At 32.2% G+C, this 21,533-nt stretch overlaps 1 protein-coding gene across 1 annotated transcript in view; it reads right to left on the reverse strand.

Annotated features, from left to right (window-relative positions):
* The window catches only part of LOC111716660 (uncharacterized), a 37,101-nt gene extending 16,988 nt beyond the window's left edge, over nucleotides 1-20,113 (reverse strand). Inside the window, exons 1-23 of the mRNA XM_023492148.1 lie at nucleotides 19,981-20,113; nucleotides 19,270-19,331; nucleotides 18,163-18,273; nucleotides 17,240-17,337; nucleotides 16,784-16,846; nucleotides 16,325-16,448; nucleotides 15,354-15,455; nucleotides 15,136-15,172; nucleotides 13,575-13,661; nucleotides 12,984-13,071; nucleotides 12,026-12,093; nucleotides 10,931-11,041; nucleotides 9,775-9,851; nucleotides 9,277-9,409; nucleotides 8,709-8,769; nucleotides 8,004-8,086; nucleotides 7,514-7,563; nucleotides 6,946-7,034; nucleotides 6,433-6,526; nucleotides 2,888-3,101; nucleotides 2,507-2,644; nucleotides 1,352-1,434; nucleotides 135-287 (exon numbers count right to left, since the gene is read on the reverse strand). Coding sequence (XP_023347916.1) covers nucleotides 135-287; nucleotides 1,352-1,434; nucleotides 2,507-2,644; nucleotides 2,888-3,101; nucleotides 6,433-6,526; nucleotides 6,946-7,034; nucleotides 7,514-7,563; nucleotides 8,004-8,086; nucleotides 8,709-8,769; nucleotides 9,277-9,409; nucleotides 9,775-9,851; nucleotides 10,931-11,041; nucleotides 12,026-12,093; nucleotides 12,984-13,071; nucleotides 13,575-13,661; nucleotides 15,136-15,172; nucleotides 15,354-15,455; nucleotides 16,325-16,448; nucleotides 16,784-16,846; nucleotides 17,240-17,337; nucleotides 18,163-18,273; nucleotides 19,270-19,331; nucleotides 19,981-20,072 — 2,218 coding nt within the window. The 5' untranslated portion in view covers nucleotides 20,073-20,113. The remainder of the gene's footprint in view (nucleotides 1-134; nucleotides 288-1,351; nucleotides 1,435-2,506; nucleotides 2,645-2,887; nucleotides 3,102-6,432; nucleotides 6,527-6,945; nucleotides 7,035-7,513; nucleotides 7,564-8,003; nucleotides 8,087-8,708; nucleotides 8,770-9,276; nucleotides 9,410-9,774; nucleotides 9,852-10,930; nucleotides 11,042-12,025; nucleotides 12,094-12,983; nucleotides 13,072-13,574; nucleotides 13,662-15,135; nucleotides 15,173-15,353; nucleotides 15,456-16,324; nucleotides 16,449-16,783; nucleotides 16,847-17,239; nucleotides 17,338-18,162; nucleotides 18,274-19,269; nucleotides 19,332-19,980) is intronic.
* Nucleotides 20,114-21,533: the final 1,420 nt, after the last annotated feature.

Consider the following 21,533-nt stretch of genomic DNA (forward strand, 5'->3'; position numbering starts at 1 on the left):
GAGTTTTCTGGTTATCATTGTAGTAAAACTGATCAAAATAATGCAAAAAAAATACTGATTTAATGTCGTCTTCCCTTTCCAAAGTTTAATAGGTCTCAATGTAATTACTTTCAATGATAAGAATTGATTCATACCTCGTATTCCAATATTCCAGACTAGGTTAGGGAGCAGAGCTAGAGTTGGTGACCCTGTCTCAAAATCATAGAAAACTGCTCCTAGTAGGTGAACTACCAGGCTCAAGGTAGGGACTAGCACTGGAGTCAGGAGAGCCAGGGTTAGACTTAATCCTGTTTTTCATTTATTAATCTATTCTGATCATAGATCCATAAATGATCTAACCTAGGATAAAGGTTACTTCCAATGTGAATAGAACATGCCACTTTATAAATGAGAGGTCACAAAAAATTAAGAGTACGCAAAATTTGAACCGGTCTTTTTGGTGGGATGAATTTTTTCAAGCATAAATCTAAGACTTTTATGTTACAGAAAAAGTGACTTTTGGCCCAGCACACGTGGCATAACATTCTGAAATTTAAAATAACATATTTACATAACATTTTGAGTTCAAGCCTCTGGTTGTTTTAAATGAAGTAATCTCTGTTTGCCAAATTTTGATTGAGGAACTCGGTAGAACCATGGGAATGTTTTTATCTTGACTTAAAAATTCCAAGTTGATTGGGCTGACTATTTAAAGCAAAAAATTAGTTTTCAGGTAAAGCCATGATGGGTTCTCAACTTCTCAAGCTTGTTTAAAATAAAATATTTGTGTAACAAACATTGAGTTCCCCCCTCCTCTGTAGAATTTATTGTGAAAAATCACACTTATATCCAGACACACTTATATCCAGTATTATCTGCAAACATTTGTTCTTGTCTTAAAAACCCGGAAATACTGAAGAAATATTTTGTTAAGACAAAACTGAAAATACAATGTGAGGAAGATATTTGGTATCGCTCCCAAATGCCCTGAGACACCTAGCGGCAAAATAATCGTCCTCAAAATATATTTATTTAAAAGATGATGACATTTAAACTGCATAGGAATGTACCGAATTGAATTCGACATTTATAACATTGTAATATCTGTAATATTAGTTTTAAATTTAATTGAATAATCTACGGTCTGGGTAAAATAATGCAACTACGTGGATTTGTCTGGGTCCTCCACGCTCTTCATGGTATGATTCGTTTTTAACCATTTTCGCAACAGATAGAAGTAAAATTAAAATTAATCGATATCGAATTCAATTCGACATAGAATTAAATTCGATATCAGCCTATACCCCTTTCATTTTTCGCAAACACTCTCTTATAGCATCGATATTTGTCTACTATTTGATTAATGATGTTCCTGAGACAATAATGCAGAGAGTTGGAAACAGAAAGATGATTAGAACAGTTCCCAGGAATCCTTTCAGGATATAATTCACAAATCTGAACAATATAGACTGTACACGTCATTTAAAGTGAATTAAAAAAAAAAAAAGAATGGCATGTCCGATTCACAACGGTCCTCATTACGATATCTGAGTAATGAGAAGTATATAAGCAATTTTTAAAAAGTTCTTTTATTTTTTATTTTTATGGAGAAGCTTGAATTCAAAATTATAAATTTTCAGCGAGGAAAACAAGGATATCTCATGTAACCTATGACCGTTGTGGATCGAACATGCCACTCCATGAATGAAGAGTCTCTTAAAACTACTCCCTGATGGTGTAAACCTCTGCAATTTCTCACCTTGATCAAGAAGGGTTCATGATTTGAAATATCAAAGCTCTACGGCATCAAGTTGCAACGATATTATAATTAAAAATTAGAGTACGAGGAGAGTAATCAGTTTTCCAGTTTATGATAACTTTATAAGACATATGCTTGCTTGTTTTTTCAAAAACTTTTTTTTTTACTTTTAAGAGGTTCCACAAAAATCAGGGAAGTTTTAAAAATTTAAAAATTGTCTATTTTAAACATTTGCTTTTGTTACACTTTCCCAAATTTTGCCACGGAGAGAAATTATATGCAAAAAAAAAAACTAATGTCTCAAATACGCAATCTGATAAGACATTTCAGAGGTTTTGGGACATTTCATAGATAGGACATCACACAATTAAAGACATTTCAGATATGGTCATTTCATATAGATAGGACATTACTCAAACAAAGATATTTCAGATATGGACATTTCATGGATAGGACATAACATAGTATACAAAGAACATTTCATAGAGGACACCTAATAACAATGATCAGTGTAGTTGATTAACCTAAATGCATACGTCACAATCTAGCGTACATTTTCCTCCATTTGTCCTGACGGGATTCTTAGATGAGACATTCTTTTAAATGGACATTTTAAAGACCCCACACTCACATGACATTCAACAGCTTGATAGTAGATTACATACATACACTTCAATGATAAGACATTTTTTTATAGACAGACATTTCATAGACAGAGAAATTGCAATTTTTACTTTAAGATTTTGCAAAAAAAAGCACGTCATATACCTGTTATAATGCCTAGTAATGGATTTGCCCAGTAGCCCCCGATCTGGTTGGTTTTCAAACTCTTCTCTGCTCTTAGCAATATGCTTCCACAGATCACGTAGTCGAGAGTTTAAAGTTGGGGTTATACTCGAGGCTTTTCTGCAGACACATTCATAATCAGAGAATATAAAAACAAGATATTAAAAAGATTTTTCACGATTTAAAGTCAACTCAATAGTATGTCATGTTGTAAAATTGCATCCCTATTTAGTTTACATTATACGGTTGTAAAGATTTACGGATTAGAAAATTTGAGTTTGTGGCAAAGACTCAATTTCCTTTCTTCTTTAGAAATGACCCCCACCGTCCCCCCCTGAGAGCTTCTAATATATCTGTGTGTCCCTGTGAAGACTGTCGTCCTGGTGTGATATCTCCAGGTCTGGGTAGAAGGGATGAAGGTAGAGAAGGGATCTCAAGGAGAAGGTGGAGCACCAGGGAACCAGGATGAGAAGGATAAAGAGAAGGTTCCAGCTCCAGGTCCAGGTTCGGTAGATAAAGTTGGTCCATCTCCAGAACGGATACTGAGTGCTGTTGGTTATTACGGTTTGCTTCTCAACTGCAAAGAGAAAATAGAAAATAATTAAATATTTCAGGAAGTCTGTTGAGCGGAATTGCGCACAACAGTAGCTTTTTATCTCATGGTCTTATGATATATAGAGCTAGACACAAGCAGATTTGCGTAAAATTGCATAGACGGAAATTGTTAAAAAAACTGTTTTCAGTGAAGTTTTTGAAAGAAAGAAATAAAGTCTTTATCGCAAACTCTAATTTTTCTAATACCTATATCTTTGCAATCCGATGTCGCAGACATTAGATATTTCAAACTGAATTCTGATTTGTGACATTTTTAGATAAAGCCATATGATGATAAAAATGTATCCAGAATTCAAATGTACAACAAAGAACTAGAACTAACTAGTAATAACTTATACATTGCCTAACTTTTGGTTTGCTTCAGTAAATAACTGGAAATAACTAGTCAAAACTTATTCATTGCCTAACTTTTGGTTTGTTTTGTCAAATAACTAGAAATAACCAGTAAAATCCTCCTTGTTCGGAGAAAGGGTTGCCAAAGGAAACTACGTCCTAACTTTCACGATGCATTGAACCCTTTCATTGTTGCTAAAAAGATTTCTAGGCCTCTTCAGGCTGTATAGACACACCCTTTCTTCTGCGCAAGAGAGGCATCATTGTAATTTCTCAACCATATATAAACATTGTATTTTTCATTATACTTTACTCTGTGACCAACCTTTGTGAATAAACTATTGGATAAGTAAGTAAAGTTTATTTTTCATAGAGTCTAGGAGTAGTAACAAAGATATTAGAAATATTTAAAAGTAAATACTTAGATAGAGGTCTGAATAAAATTGAACTAAAGAAAGAATAAAACTAGAAGGTCTGATCTACTACAATAAAAAGTTAATATTTCTAGAATATCTTTTATACTCATATTTTATATATATGCGTGAAAACGCCCAGATTATATAACCAAAGTTTAAAATATCAAAGCTTCACACAATCAGGTGTTTAAGATATATGGATTAGAAATTTTGAATTTGTGTCAAAGGCTCAATTCCATTGCGTAAACGGAAATTGTTTGAAATTTTTAGTTTTCAGTCAAGCGTTCAGTCCTTGCGACAACCTTTCATTTTCTTATACCTAATATAAATGTCGTAGACTTTACATATTTCAAACAATGAATTCTGTTATATCAAATAATCTAAGTTTAAATTTCAAAGGTTTACACCATATGGTTGCAAAGATAAAGGGATGAGAAGATTTGAGGCGGTGGCAATTTCTTTGAATTTCATAATTTACAATTTGGAAGAAATCCGTTTTTGATCTCGTAAATTTTTATAATTTGACCCCNATGTTGTTGTGGTTTAGCATGCATTCAAACTTGGCACTGCTTCTTTATTCAATGTATAGAATGCGAAACTTCATAAATAGAAGTTGGCAGCGGGGTTTCATGAAAAGAAAAGCTATATTTGTTAGTCAGAAATAGATAATTTGTATTTTTTATTATTTCTTGTTGTTACAGTGTCCCGGATGAGACCTATCAAGGATATATAGACAATTACTGCAAACAATAAGATGGTCTTTATGTTTATAAAAAAGAATATTTTTTATTATTGATTTCTTGCTTTATACCTGCATTTACATAAATTCTAGCTAAGGGGCAAAATACCACGGAAATATTTTTTATTTATAAGAATAAAATGCGTAAAGAACCCAGGCTATTCTCAACATCATATTTGCATTTGCATACGCAAGAAATACCTGTATTTGCATTAATGTGCACTGCAGTTTCTGTGGAAAATGTAAACAAACTTAGTTGTTTATATTCCTCCTAGAGACCGAAACTTAAGACAGAGTATCGTGTAATGGAACCCAGTTTCAAATGTCAGGCAGTTTTGTAAATACCGATATTTTTGTTGAGAAATATTATTTCATCTGGTTTCTTTTCATTATTTTTTTTCTCTTCTGATTTACGCAAATTCATAAACCTTAAGAAGATAACTCGAAAGTTTCCTTCAACGGAACATTTCACTTTTTTAACAAAGACATTGGTGTTTATGGTTTCTGCTCTCAATGGTTTAAGCAGTTAGATATTAAAAAATATATACCTGGAACAACCGGATCATCTTAACTACTATACCTAGATTAACTGGATAATCTGAACTACTATACCTAGATACACCGAATCATCTTAACTACTATACCTAGATAAACTGGATCATCTGAACTACTATACCTAGATAAACTTGGTCCTCTGAACTACTATACCTAGATTAACTGGATCATCTGAACTACTGTACCTAGATAAACTGGATCACCTTAACTATTATACCTAGATAAACTGGATCATCTTAACTACTGAACCTAGATAAACTGGATCATCTTAATTACTATGCCTAGATAAACTGGATCATCTGAACTACTGTACCTAGATAAACTGGATCATCTGAACTACTATACCTAGATAAACTGGATCATCTTAACTACTATACCTAGATAAACTGGATCTCACCTGTTCTACTATACCTTATAGATAAACCAGATCATCTTAACTACTTTACCTAGATAAATTGGATCATCTTAACTACTAAACCTAGATAAACTGGATCATCTGTTCTACTATACCTTATAGATAAACCGGATCATCCGAACTACTTTACCTAGATAAATTGGATCATCTGAACTACTATACCTATAGATAAACTGGATTATCTGAACTACTATACCTAGATAAACCGGATCATCTGAACTAATAATTCTGGATAAGTTGGATCATCTAAACTACTATACCTAGATAAACTGGATCATCTGAACTACTATACCTAGATAAGCTGGATCATCTAAACTACTATACCTAGATAAACTAAATTATCTGAACTACTATACCTAGATAACTGGATCATCTGAACTACTATACCTAGATAAACCGGATCATCTGAACTACTATACCAAGATAAACCGGATCATCTGAACTACTATACATAGATAAACTGGGTCATCTGAACTACTATACCTAGATAAACTGGATCATCTGAACTACTATACCTAGATAAACCGGATCATCTGAACTACTATACCTAGATAAATTGGATCATCTGAACTACTATACCTAGATAAACTGGGTCATCTGAACTACTTCACCTAGATAAACTGGATAATCTGAACTACTATACCTAGATAAACTAAATTATCTGAACTACTATACCTAGATAAACTGGATCATTTGAACTACTATACCTAGATGAACCGGATCATCTGAACTACTATACCTAGATAAACTGGATCATCTGAACTACTATACCTAGATAAACTGGATCATCTGAACTACCATACCTAGATAAACTGGATCATCTGAACTACTATACCTAGATAAACTGGATCATCTGAACTACTATGCTGCCTAAAGCTTGATTTTCCTGTGTGTTTCTGCACAACTGTGGGAATGATCTGGGTAGTACCCTACAATATATCAAAATATATATCATTGTATTTATAACTTATCTGGGTAGTACCCTACAATATATCAAAATATGTCTCCTTGTATTAATAACTTATGGTTTAAGAAAAGTATGTTTCTTTAAAGTTTTACAAAAAAGGCTTATAAAAAGATAGATTAAAGTACAGACCAGTACAGTACAGAACATAACAGTACTAGATACAGTACGGTATGAGGTTCAGTTTAGTTCAGTGCATTACAGTACAAATCAGTACAGTACAATACAGTGCAATACAGTTTAGTACAATAGAGTGCACAGTAAATACAGTACGGTAAAATACATCAGTATGGTACATTACATCAGTACGGTACTGGACAGTGTACAGTAAAGTTCAGTTCAGAAAATTAAAATTCATTAAAAAAAAAATTCTGTTTTATATACCTTGTATGTTTCTGTTACAACCCAGTTTGTTGGATTCCATATTTGTATTTGGAACTTGAAGGAATGGGTAGGAGATCTACAGTATAAACCTAGAATACAAATATATAACCTACATTGTATACACAATATATAGGGATAGGAACAGTGGGAAGAGTCGTTGTTATCCCACCCGNCCCCCCCCCCCTCCCCCATATTAAGCTTGTGGTACATATTTACTTGCAGGGTTGCCAACCACTTAAAATAATAAGATACCAATAGTAAAAAAACACCAAAGATACTTGTATTACTTCTTACATCCTGAATTACACGGTTTTTTTCGGTGATAATCATGTGATTTTTTCTTTTCTAAAAATCTAAAAGAAAAAAAAAAACACGAGAAAAAAATTTAGGTTAAAACAACACTGGGTAGCAACCTTGAAAAAAAACTTAGCTGACAGGGCTGAAAAACACAAAAACGGTAAAAAAAAACTCCAGGGTTGGAAACCCTGGTTCTGAAAGCTATGGAATTGAGAAAAAAATTATTATGAATGATGATCATACCCCCCCCCTGTTTTATGAAGAAAGTTACCTAGTTCTTGGAGAAGAACATGCTCTTGATCCTTTAAGAATGTATGATCCCTAAATCCAGGGATTATTGTTATTGATATTGTAATTTCAAGTTTTGTAACAATACAATTCAAATCAGTACATTGAACTCTGTTCACAATAGATTAGATAGAAAATTACCCATCCTATTTAACTAGCATTGGATAGAAAGAAAAGGATTTTTTATTTTTACCTGGATAGTAAGTAACCTATCCTTTCATAGAAATCATTGTCTGGATAGTAAGTAACCTATCCTTTCATAGCAATTATTGCCTGGATAGTAAGTAGCCTATCCTAACATAGCAATTATTGCCTGGATAGAAAGTAGCCTACCCAATCATAGAAATCATTGCCTGGATAGTAAGTAACCTATCCTTTCATTACAATTATTGCCTGGATAGTAAGTAGCCTATCCTATCATAGCAATTATTTCCTGGATAGAAAGTAACCTATCCTTTCATAACAAATATTGCCTGGATAGAAAATATGCGTGCTGGACCAAATTTTGTTCCCTGCATAGCCGCAGTGCCAGGAGGTGGGGTTCCCACTCCTCATCCTACATAGATAGATAGATAGATATATAGATAGATAGATAGATAGATAGATAGATAGATAGATAGATAGATAGATATTGTGTCAACAACGTCTAACCAATGTCTAACCAACGTCTTACTAATGTCTCTCCAATGTCACACCAACGTCTAACAAATGTCTAACAAATATCTAACCAACGTCTCACAAATGTTTAACCAACGTCTTACTAATGTCTCTCCAATGTCACACCAACATCTAACCAATGTGTAACAAATGTCTAATCAACGTGTCACAAACGTCTAACCAACCTCTTACTAATGTCTCTCCAATGTCACACCAACATCTAACCAATGTCTAACAAATGTCTAACCAACGTCTCACAAATGTCTAACCAACGTCTTACTAATGTCTAACCAATGTCTAACCAACGTCTTACTTATGTCTCTCCAATGTCACATCAACATCTAACCAATGTCTAACCAATGTCTAACCAACGTCTTACTAATGTCTCTCCAATGTCACATCAACATCTAACCAATGTCTCACAAATGTCTAACCAACGTGTCACAAACGTCTTACTAATGTCTCTCCAATGTCTCACCAATGACTAACTAACTTCTGACTAATGATTGTAATTAAATTACCTCTAAGTATTCTATCTTAAACTTATTTAACCTTCTTGCTACCCATTCAGGAATCTGAGATCTAAAAATAAATTACAACTACAATTTACAGAAAATTAAAAATCTACTTTTGAAGAAAATCGTTCTATTCCCAGTTTTATATATTTTTTTATAATTTTCATATTTTTGGCAATGCTTCCTTTTTGTTTAATTACAGTAAAAAGGTTTTATATATATTTTTTTGACATCAATAACTTCATACATGATTTCTTCAACTGTATTGCCACCAATTGTATCTTCTTCATAATCTGTTTCAAAAACAGTGGTCTAAAGAAAACTGTGTAATAATTAATTTCCCTGTCTTCTGGTGACTACATTATGTCAGACTAAGCAAAAATTATGTTTCTAACTAATTTACAGGAAAAAAAACAGCTTTTATTTCTCAAACATGTCGTTTAAGGCAAAGAACGAAAATGTTGTACTAATAAATAACAGATAAAAATAGCAGAACCCTAATTTTCAGATAAACGTCTTTAAATGATTAATGAGTTGTAGCAAATAATTAAGTCTAAAACATTAAAAATCTTACAAAATAGGATGCCTAATCTGAAGTCCTCGTTCAGCGGCCTGGAGATGATTCTCAAGCTTCTGCTCAGCAGCTTCTAGAGCTTGCTGGAACACTACCCCAGCTCGGAGCTGGTCTAACAGTAATTCGGGAATACCTTGATCAAGAATAATATATAAAAGAATTGTTAAAGCAAAGATAATTTATATAAGGTCGACCGACATAGGGTCATACGACATAGGGTCAAATGAACCAGGGTCAAACGACCCAGGGTCAAACGACATAGGGTCAAAAGGCAAACGGTCAAAAACGCGACAAAGGGACAAAATGGAAAAAATCTTTTTGAGAGAACCCATGGGTTCCCGGGAGTAACAAGGCTAAAATTTCGACATTTTCTTTTCTAAAAATTTTTTTTTTCAAAAATAGAAATCTTTTTTAAATCGGATTTTTTTTCAAATTAAATTCCACGGGCAACGCCGGGAACTTCAGCTAGTATAGATATAAATATATATATAAACCTACCTAAACCTATAGATCTTAGCTCTAGGTTCTGTAAAATACTTGTTGAAATTCTTTTCAGGTACTCGTCTTGAACACATCTAAATAATATTTCTTTTTAAAAAAAATCATAATCACAATCTGCCATTAAAATATTTCATAATTAAACTTTGCATTTTCAAAACATCTAAAATGTCCTAGAATTTGTGGAAAGGAACAAATTGCCACAGATTCTGACTTTCTAACCCTATATCTTTGCAACCCGATTTCGTAGACCTTTGATATTTCAAACTATTATTTTTGTATATAAATTGCATAAGTTTGAAGTATCAAAGGTTTACAATCAGTTTGCAAAGTAATAAGGTTTAGAAAATGTGAGTTTGTGGCAAAAACTCAATTCTTTCTGAAAAATGAATTAACTTTCTGCCGCAAACTCAAATTTTTAATCCTCTATCTTAGCAACCGAAGCTGAAAACGTTAAAATGAGATATCCTTTATCCTGATCGCTTAATCTGATTGTCCAATGTACACACTCTTTATTTTCTTCTTAATCCTCTTTTTTGGATATCCCTATCTTGTATAAATTTATGTTTGATAACAATTACAGATACAATGCTATATCAATTGGACTAATATCCGATTGAATTTAAATCAGCTCTTCACAATCCGGCTTTTAGAGCATTTAAACAAATAAAGATTTTACCATGTTAATATGAACTTATTAAAAAACATATTTTATCATATTTTAGGACCATTGTAATTTTAAACGTTAGTCATAAAAAAAAAACAATAATCCAAAATTTACGTTCGTTCAATCGATGTTTAGTTCAATTGATATGACACCATCAACATCAGAAATAAAACCAGTTTTTCAAAAGTTAAAGAGTGCATCTTAACATGACACGCTGATTGGTTGAATTTTAAACTTCTTTCTTGGATATCGAATGCGTATTAAAATAATCTCGGGTTAAGTAAAACCAGGAGTTCCGAGTTTAAGCATTAATCTTGATGTCCATCATTCTTAAGTTTTCAGCTCTGAACATATAACCCTTTGATATTTCAAACCAAACTTAGATTATTTGATCTAACAGAATTCATAGTTTGAAATATCTAAGATTTACGACATTAGTTTGCAAAGATATAAAGTATAATGATAGTTTGTGGAAAAGACTCAATTTACTTGTTTGCTTCAGCTTGAAGAGTTCGTGTATCTTTGTACTCCGTCTTGAGTTGGGAGAGAACCTTCTCCTTGAATTCAGGGAACCATCCTTTTGTTTCCATCTCAACTATTCTGCTCAAAACCAAACAATTTATATAACTACTCCAAAAAACACAAGTTAAAACCATCATGCAATGATCTGAGTCCGCGATTTTAAAAACTCGGGAAAATACGGCTCGGGTCTAAGCCGTCGTTGGAACTTTAAAACAGGTGTCATCCCACTATAGTTTCATTAGAAGTAAATATTTCCATTTACTGTTATATCGCCGATTGAAGGATTCATAACTCTAATTGGATAATGAGCTAGATATAAAGATGGATGTGACCGCCATACTATTTCTATTGGTTCAGAATAGACAACAAACAAATGACTGAACCCTAATTGGATCAGGAGCGAATGGACCCAGCCATACAAGAGTGATCCTAAAACCGTTTATTTTTTTCGCAAAACTTTCTTACAAAATAAAAATGTGCCGAGCCAAACGCGGAAAGATTTAAATGCTGAACCTAAACCAATAAAAATTACAAAAACTTATTAACCCGTCAAAATGAAAATCATAGTTTAACAAAATTCTAGTTTTATTATTGACAATAAAGTTGTCTGTTCAACAGTATATATACTATATAAAACAAATTTTATAACTAAGATCATTTTAAAGTTCTAGTTTTATAAAATCCTGAAATAAGGTCTAGTGTAAACTGATCAAATATCTAGTAATCCGCTTTAGTTTCAATTTATTTTAAGCTTGTATGCACAGACCTTTCCAGATAAAACAAGGTATATGTCATAGTTATAATAGTTTGTGCAATAAACCCTTCAAAGGGACTGTTTAAAGGGAGTGGCCGGCTATGTAAGGTAGTTGAACTGAGTATGCAGTGTTGTGGAAAACTTCTTTCGGATTCATTTGAGACATATTAAACTTTTTAAAGATCTGTAAATCCTGAGTTTGAGCGCAAATTCGACGTTCAAAACTCTTACTTTGGGGGTGGATACGTTTTCATAATTAGTTTCTTTTTAATTATTAAAATTAATATTTTAAATTGTCTGGTTTGTTCCTGGAAACTATCGGTAGAGCTTTCTTCATTACATCTACACTGAACAATCTTAGATCCATCTCCTTACCCTAGAATACAGGGTGTATAGAGATAATGGTAGATATACAGATATACATCTACACTAAACAATCTTAGATCCATCCCCTTACCCTAGAATACAGGGAGTCTAGAGATAATGGTAGATATACAGATATACATATACACTAAACAATCTTAGGTCCATCTCCTTACCCTAGAATACAGAGTGTATAGAGATAATGGTAGATATACAGATATACATCTACACTAAACAATCTTAGATCCATCTCCTTACCCTAGAATACAGGGTGTATAGAGATAATGGTAGATATACAGATATACATATACACTAAACAATCTTAGGTCCATCTCCTTACCCTAGAATACAGGGTGTATAGAGATAATGGTAGATATACAGATATACATATACACTAAACAATCTTAGGTCCATCTCCTTACCCTAGAATACAGGGTGTATAGAGATAATGGTAGATATACAGATATACATCTACACTAAACAATCTTAGGTCCATCTCCTTACCCTATATCTTTGCATCTTTGTAAACTTTTGACTAGTGAATGTGATATGCTCATGAGAAATATTGATAGATAAATAATATCTGACATGTTGAAACATTTAAATAAATAATATCTGACATGTTGAAACATTTAAATAAATAATATCTGACATGTTGAAATATTTAAATAAATAATATCTGACATGTTGAAATATTTAAATAAATAAATATCAACAGACAAGTATGTTTATATATTTAATATATATACAAACAAAGTTCGGAAGCTTTTCAAATAACGAAGATTTGTGATTTAATAAATGTAAAAAGGAATTTCAACTTTTCATATTTAAAGCACACACAAAAATGTGTGGATGTGCACTTTTTAGTAAAGTTTATCGATTATTTTAGTTAAAGTTGGTTACCTGAGGGGTTTGGAATATGAAGTTTATATGTGGAGCCTTCTCCCCTTTCAAGGAACCCTTCTCCATAGAACTCTTAACAATCAATCTCCTGAAAAGAAAGAAGGTTATTATGGGGCAACATCTCTCTTATTAAAGAGTCCTTCTTCTCGGAGAAAGAATCTCGAATGCTGCTAGCTGATCCAAGGACCCTGAGAGAAGTGGAACTAGTTCACAAACTAAGAGATATCTACCTGACGAATGCTGTTAGCTGATCCAAGGACCCGGAGAGATGTGAAACTAGTTCACAAACTAAGAGATATCTACCTGACGATGTTAGCTGATCCAAGGACCCGGAGAGGAGTGAAACTAGTTCACAAACTAAGAGATATCTACCTGAAGAATTCTTTTAGCTGATCCAAGGACCCGGAGAGGGGTGAACCTACATAGTTTACAATATAGAGATATCTACCTGACAAATACTGCTAGCTGATCTAAGGACCCGGAGAGGGGTGAAACCAGTTCACAAAGTATATCTACCTGTCAAATGCTGCTAGCTGATCAAAAAAGACCCGGAGAGATGTGAAACTAGTTCAAAAATTAGAAAAAATCTACCTGACGAAGGCTGCTAGCTGATCTAAGGACCCGGAGAGGGGTGAAACCAGTTCACAAACAAGATACTGTTGTCTCTCCTCCATTAGCCTAATCCAAACCAGAAAAAGGAATGAAGAGAAAGGATAAATTGTAATAATATCTATAATACAGTGGAACCCATAAAAATATGAAATAGAATGATCATGAAACACAGAAATTGTGCAGTGTACATAGACCAATTTAATTTAACAAGTTGATTGTCAAGGTTTAGATAAAACTTGTTTGCTTTAAAACAATAACAATAAAATAGAAAATTATGAGTTGTACTATTGCCAGGGCGGATGATAGTTCTCTACCTGTGTGCTCAGTTAGCTGTACTGTACACTTACAACTGTTTACTAATATTGATATACTATAGGTTAGGCCAGAATCAACTTATAATAAACAAATATGCAGTACGCTCTCGGTATTGTTTATGGCCACTGGCCAGGGAATAAAGAATAGAAGGGAGATATAACTGACGCAGTTCGCCCTACCATATGATTATACATGCTTTGCAGACGGTACTCCATTTGTATTAGAAATATTCAGAATAGGTTATTGTATACGCGGTAATTGTACATTAGACAAATATTTCTTATTCAATTGGAGTACCCGTCTGCAAAGCATGTATAATCATATGGTAGTGCGAACCGCGTCAGTTATATCTCCCTTCTGTTCCTTACTCCCTGTTTATGGCCTATACAATTATTAAAGGATTAGCGAGGGGAGCTAGGGTTAATATCTAGGCTAGGGTGGAGCGAAGCTTGGGGAAAAGGGAGTTAGTTCGGGACGAACCCTTTTGATGAGAAGACAGGGGATTTTCTGAGCATACTTCCACCGTCAACAATTATTTATTTTTCCTCGATCGTATAGTATTTTTTCATTTTCTCTATGTTTGTATAAAGTATAATAAATTTGTAAAACCGTCTCGCTGAATATTTGATAATATGAGTTGTTTCCCTGAATGTTTAGCATATACTAGACTATGTGTTCTAATTGTAGCTCTGTTTTTATATTAGCAATACTATACGTTGTATCAGGTAATAAATTCCAGCAATATTTTATGACAATCTATCAAAAAATATAGGTTAAAGGGAGTGTTTATTAATTTCAAGTGACCCTCCATGCAAAGATTTAATGCCCGACTTACAACGGTGCCCTTGAAACCTTTGAGTCTGAATTTAATGAATTTGATATTTGAGCCGCGGCTCAGATTTTTTTAATTTGGCCTTTGTCTGATTAAGTTTGAAATAGATATCCATGTTTTTGATTATTTAAACTGTTAGTTTTTATTTCTGGTTTCTCGTGAAAAGTTACTTGCGAATTTTTTGCTAATAAGAAATTATGAAGAAATTATAAGAATTAAACACGTTTCATGTCAGAAAAACGAGATTATTTTCAAATTTTTTTTTATCAGATTAAGGTTAATTTAATAATGGGTACCGTTGTAAATCGGGTATTGCTATCTATGCATGGAGAGTCACTAGAAATTACGCTAACAGTCCCTTTAAGATTAACGTTTTTTATTCCATTTTTGTTCCTTTGCTGTAGATTGGTAGTTTTCATACTAGGCAACCCTGGATAATCATTTTAACTAATAAACAATTAATAAATATTTGAAACAAAATTATTATTTTTTTATTTTAAAAAACGCGACTTTAATGACACTTTACAGTGCTTGAGTAATATTCTGTCTTGTTTCAAAATTACAAACTTTGATATTGTGTAATAAATGTTATTTTTTATTGTCAAAATTTCCTATTAGAAAATCCGCGAGAGATTTGAATCCATCCTTCCAACCTTTCTTAGAGTTTAGAACACTCAGCCCTTCTCCCACCAAACCTTCTCGGGCTGTTACAACTAAAATAAAATATTTTTCTCTTTTTGTATTTATTGTAATTAATTATATAATCAAAAATTAATATAACAAATTTTAAGATCCTTAAAAGTTTTCTTGCATTGTCTTCGGCGACGATTTTTGACCTAATAACTAAGTCGAGTTAAGGTACAACGCTCAAAGATAGTTCTAGTATTAAAATGTTATGCCGTTTAGGTGAGCCTGGCCAAACCAAACCTAATGTTAAAAAGGTCAAAATTCCAAACCAAACATTGCAATCCGTTTTTAGATAAAGTATATCGTATAGATATTAATATTAATGTTTATGCTTTTTTTACAAACTTTTTTTTAAACGTGTGTTTTTAGGTGAAAGATATGCATAAAGTTTCTTAAACTTTTTAGATTATAGAAAATTCATTTTATTACATAGTTTTTAAACCAATTAAAACGTTATTTTGTGCGTTCAAAAGCTGTTGGCAAGTCTTTGGCCGCCTAAGTTAAATATTATTGAATTGTATATTTTTATAATATGAATTACTTTAAGCACTCAGAGAAGGATTAAGATGAGGAGGTAGGGTTTGATTACATTCCGAGTGTTCTTGTGCTTGCTATATTATGAACAATAGCAAAGGTTTTGTGTTCATGAGAGGTGTGCAGGGAAGCTTTACATCGTATATATGTTTTTAATTATGACGAAGAGATATTGAGAAGAGTGAAAAAGTTTTGAATTTCTCTGTAACAAATAATTACTTTTGACATACTTGTGCTTTAAATCAAAACTAAAGGAGCTACGAGGTCACGAAATAGTACCAGTATTTTTGCTTATATTTGACCTTTTTAAAAAAAATTCAAATTTTTTTCCACGGGCAACGCCATGCATTTCAGCTAGTACCTAATAAATGAAGAGCTCTTGCAAGATCCCGTCTCAAGGTTAAAGTTGATTGCTGGGATCCTTTCTGCAGAACCTGGTTCAATCTCCAGGTGTGCTTTTGACCAACAAACTGTACACTCTCAACCTGTACATAGTTGTGTAATATGTACTCTCTCAACATGTACAATATAGGTCTGTTTGTTCTTAAGAAATTGTACATTTATACAGATATCTACGTAATACGTCAGGTCTATATAGAAATGTTGAAGTATAATTCTATAGTTTTCAAACTAAGTATGATGGGTTTATTATTTTTCATTCTCCGAAACAAATAAACTTTAGTCTGCAACAATGTAAAAAAACAGCAAAAAAGTTACAAAAAATTGATATAATGAATAATATACGATCTAAAGCTAAGGCTAGACCGAGCCTTTTCTTTTAAAGCATTGAACAATCCCTTTATTCAAGAATTATATTTACCTCAAATTCTCCTGTTTGTTGAATTGACTCCAGTTGTAAATTATTTAATTTTTTAGGCTCACCCTGATACATTTCATATTAAGATCATGGCCATGGTTAGGGACCAGGGTTATGGTCATAATTATACTCATTGTCATGGTCATCATGGTCATGCTCATGATTGTGGTTATTTACATGGTCATGGTCATGATCATATAGTAGTTATAAAAATAATGGTCATGATCATAGTCGTAATAAAAATTATGGTCATGATCCTAGTCGTAATAAAAATTATGGTCATGATCCTAGTCGTAATAAAAATTATGGTCATGATCCTAGTCGTAATAAAATTATGGTCATTATCATAGTCGTAATAAAAATGATGGTCATGATCATAGTCGTAAGAAAAATTATGGTCAAGGTCAGTGGTCACGATCACCGTAATGTAAAATGGTCTGGGCAATGATATGAAAGTTCCTTTGAATCTGTAGAAACTGCATCAAGTTCGTTAAAGTTTGGTTCCACGAACAAATCTTTCATATTCATAGTTTTCCGTCTCGTGCTTCCAGTTCCGACTAAACAAAAACCTAGACTTTGATAAAAAAAAAAATTTAAAGACGACATTTTCGTCGCCATTTTGTAAATGTTTTGCGGCACTGGATTATTGAATATGTCGCGTCCGTCTAAGTACATATTATATACGTACTCCTGCGAATATTACATAAAGTACAAAAGCTAGATGAGTCTCAAATTCCAAAATCCTCGGCAAAAATTTATCATTTAGCTGTACTGTACACTTAAACAACTATTTACTAATATTGACATACTATATGGTAGGCACTCTATACACTATAACCTCGTTGGGTTAAATTTTATTGAGTGAACTAATAAATGGAATGGAATAGTGCACATTATTCCAGATTCCCCCTTGAAACCCTATAATTACATCTTCTCCCTGGGGAATTTTAGTGTAATATGTCAATAATTCTACAGGGTGTCCCAGTAATTAGTCAATAATTCTACAGGGTGTCCAAGTAATTAGTCAATAATTCTACAGGGTGTCCAAGTAATTAGTCAATAATTCTACAGGGTGTCCAAGTAATTAGTCAATAATTCTACAGAGTGTCCCAGTAATTAGTCAATAATTCTACAGGGTGTCCCAGTAATATGTCAATAATTCTACAGGGTGTCCCAGTAATATGTCAATCATTTTAAAGGTTATCCCGGTAAAGTGTCAATAGTTCTAAGTCCTACAGGGTGCCCTGATAAAATTAATAATTTATAAACTCGTTTTTTTAAGAAGCGTCATAAAAAGATTGATTTGTAATTTTCCCGTTTAAATGTGTATTTGATTTTTTTTTCAAATATTTGAAAAAGTGATTTGTCCCTTTTTAGTTGACCTGATTCTGTCTGAGGATTGACAGGTTGAGGGAGAATTATTGGGAAGGTTTTCCATCTCCAGAGTTTAGTTCCAGCTAGTTCCAGTATAGGTAGTATAGCAGAGGATAGTTCTAGGGATAGATAGATAGTTTAGTTCCAGCTAGCTCCAGTATAGGTAGTAGCGCAGAGAATAGTTCTAGTGATAGATAGATAGTTTAGTTCCAGCTAGCTCCAGTATAGGTAGTAGAGCAGAGGATAGTTCTAGGGATAGATAGATAGTTTAGTTCCAGCTAGCTCCAGTATAGTTAGTATAGCAGAGGATAGTTCTAGGGATAGATAGATAGTTTAGTTCCAGCTAGCTCCAGTATAGGTAGTAGAACAGAGGATAGTTCTAGCGATAGATAGATAGTTTAGTTCCAGCTAGCTCCAGTATAGTTAGTAGAGCAGAGGATAGTTCTAGGGATATATAGATAGTTTAGTTCCAGCTAGCTAAAGTACAGGTAATGATTCTACATAAACATAAAAGATTTAAAGTTACAAAAAATAATTCTGAAAGCGTATCCACCCCCAAAGTAGGAGTTTTGAACGTCGAATTTGAGCTCAAACTCAGGATCTACAGATCTTTAAAAAGTTTAATAAGTCTCAAATGAATCCGAAAGAAGTTTTCCACAACACTGCATACTCAGTTCAACTACCTTACATAGCTGGTTACTCCCTTTAAATTGAAAGCTTTGCCAAGAACCTTTCTATATATCCTATGAAATTACATCGAATATTTGTTATGGATAATCCATCTATCTTTCTATCTATCTATCTAAACAAGACAAATACAAGGAAATAGATGTCAAGATAATCCCCAGTCTACGAGGAGAATACAAAATAGAAAACTGATGGATTTCTGATATTGTATATCCGTTATATTGCGACAGTATTGAAAGGATCAATGAAAGGATCATGATTAATTTAAGAATGTATGAAAGGAGCAATTAATGAGAATTAATGAGCAAAAGAAAGTAAATATAGTTGATCGGATGAATATGTGAAAGAATGAATATGTGAAAGGATGAATATGTGAAAGGATGAATGAAAAGAGGAATTACAAGATGAATGAAAAAATAAATAAATACCTGGAGAAACATCTTTGTTGTTAATTAGCAAAGGAGCTCTTTCAGGAGTATTATCATCATCTCTGTATATCATCATTATTATTATTATTATTATCATTATTATTATTATTATTATTATTATTATTATTATTATTATTATTATTATTATTATTATTATTATTATTATTATTATTATTATTATTATTATTATTATTATTATTATTATTATTATTATTATTATTATTATTATTATTATTATTATTATTATTATTATTATTATTATTATTATTATTATTATTATTATTATTATTATTATTATTATTATTATTATTATTATTATTATTATTATTATTATTATTATTATTATTATTATTATTATTATTATTATTATTATTATTATTATTATTATTATTATTATTATTATTATTATTATTATTATTATTATTATTATTATTATTATTATTATTATTATTATTATTATTATTATTATTATTATTATTATTATTATTATTATTATTATTATTATTATTATTATTATTATTATTATTATTATTATTATTATTATTATTATTATTATTATTATTATTATTATTATTATTATTATTATTATTATTATTATTATTATTATTATTATTATTATTATTATTATTATTATTATTATTATTATTATTATTATTATTATTATTATTATTATTATTATTATTATTATTATTATTATTATTTTTATTCCACCTCTTCTTGATTTCCTCCTCAGTTAACTTTTCCTGCGATTTTTCTTTTCTTTTATCCCGAGCGTTTCGATTCCGGATTTTTTGTTCCTCCATTTTTAACAATTAGCTTAAATTAAAAAGTAGATATATCATAGCTTTCTGAAAATAAATGTTTTAAACTGTTTACTAATTACTACAATTTTTCCATGAAAAAGATGTTCGGAGTCGGACACATATTTTCTAAACCTTGCTGATTAAGAAAGACGGAGTTATTCTTACTTTTTGGGCAAAAACGGTTGGAATCGTTGATAACTTCGTATGCAAGCTGTTTTATGTTTGAAAAAAAGTATCATTGTATTTTCAAATGCGGGGAGTCACAGAACCCTAATGTTTTCATTGAAATTTTTAACTGCTGCGTTGGACATTGGAAATTAGTTAATTTATCTTTAAATTTGTAAAAATTAGTTAATTCATCTTTAAATATGTAAAAATTAGTTAATTCATCTTTAAATATGTAAAATTTAGTTAATTCATCTTCAAATATGTAAAAATTAGTCAATTCATCTTTAAATATGTAAAAATTAGTCAATTCATCTTTAGCGTGGATTTCTCTGCTGTTTAAGACACAGATTTAAAGAGTGCCGTTTATGAACAAGATATACCACCCTTTAAATGGAGAGCACTTGAAATTTAGTCTTGAGTCCCTTTAAGAAATAAAGTAAATCATTTGCAACTCATCAATCTTTGGTCTAATTATCAAGGTAATAATTAGCCTTGGTGTGTACTGTTTATACTTAGTTACCTAGAATAATAGAGATGTAGCATACGGACTATCAAGTCAGGGGGGAATTTTCTACAACATGATATATCAAAATGATGGGTCCAGAAGGTTAAGAGGTCCAAGAGTTAAGGAGGTCCAAGATGTCCAGAAGGTCCAGGAAATCCAAGAGGTCAAGTAGATTAAGAAGGTCCAGGAGGTCAAGGGAGGTCAAGGAGGTCAAGGAGGTAAAGGAGGTAAAGGAGGTCGAGGAAGTCAAGGAGGTCAAGGAGGTAAAGGAGGTCAATGAGGTCAAGAAGGTCAAGGAGGACAAGGAGGACAAGGAGGTCAAGAAGGTCAAGGAGGTCAAGGAGGTCAAGGAAGTCCAGGAGGTCCAGGAGGTCACTTTTTAGGGTCACCCAGTTCCTGTCAGGTATGTATTTTTCGGGATCACTCTCATAAACTGTTATAAAAAGTTATTTTTCACCGGGGTCAATATTTAGCTTGAAAATGCGTTTTTCTCGGTGTCACGCTGTAGCTGAAATGTATTTTTTCGGAGTCACCCTTTAGATGAAAGCTAAGATTGAGTGTACACAGGCTTTAAGTATTTACGAAACATATATTATGTTACTCCCAAATCCGTGGAGGGAGGGAACCACCGGACGCCATGAGCCTCCACTAAGCAGCACGAGCCTCCAAGATTTGCTAGGCAGACTGAGCCCCCTCCATGCAGTGAGAGCCTCCGCTTTACAGTAAACGAGCCTCTGCTATACAGAATAGTTTCCTTAAAACTCTTGGTTTTACATGTAGTAAAGAAT

The sequence above is a fragment of the Eurytemora carolleeae genome, unplaced genomic scaffold, assembly GCF_000591075.1.
Source record: "Eurytemora carolleeae unplaced genomic scaffold, Eaff_2.0 scaffold1, whole genome shotgun sequence".
Classification (NCBI taxonomy): domain Eukaryota; kingdom Metazoa; phylum Arthropoda; class Copepoda; order Calanoida; family Temoridae; genus Eurytemora; species Eurytemora carolleeae.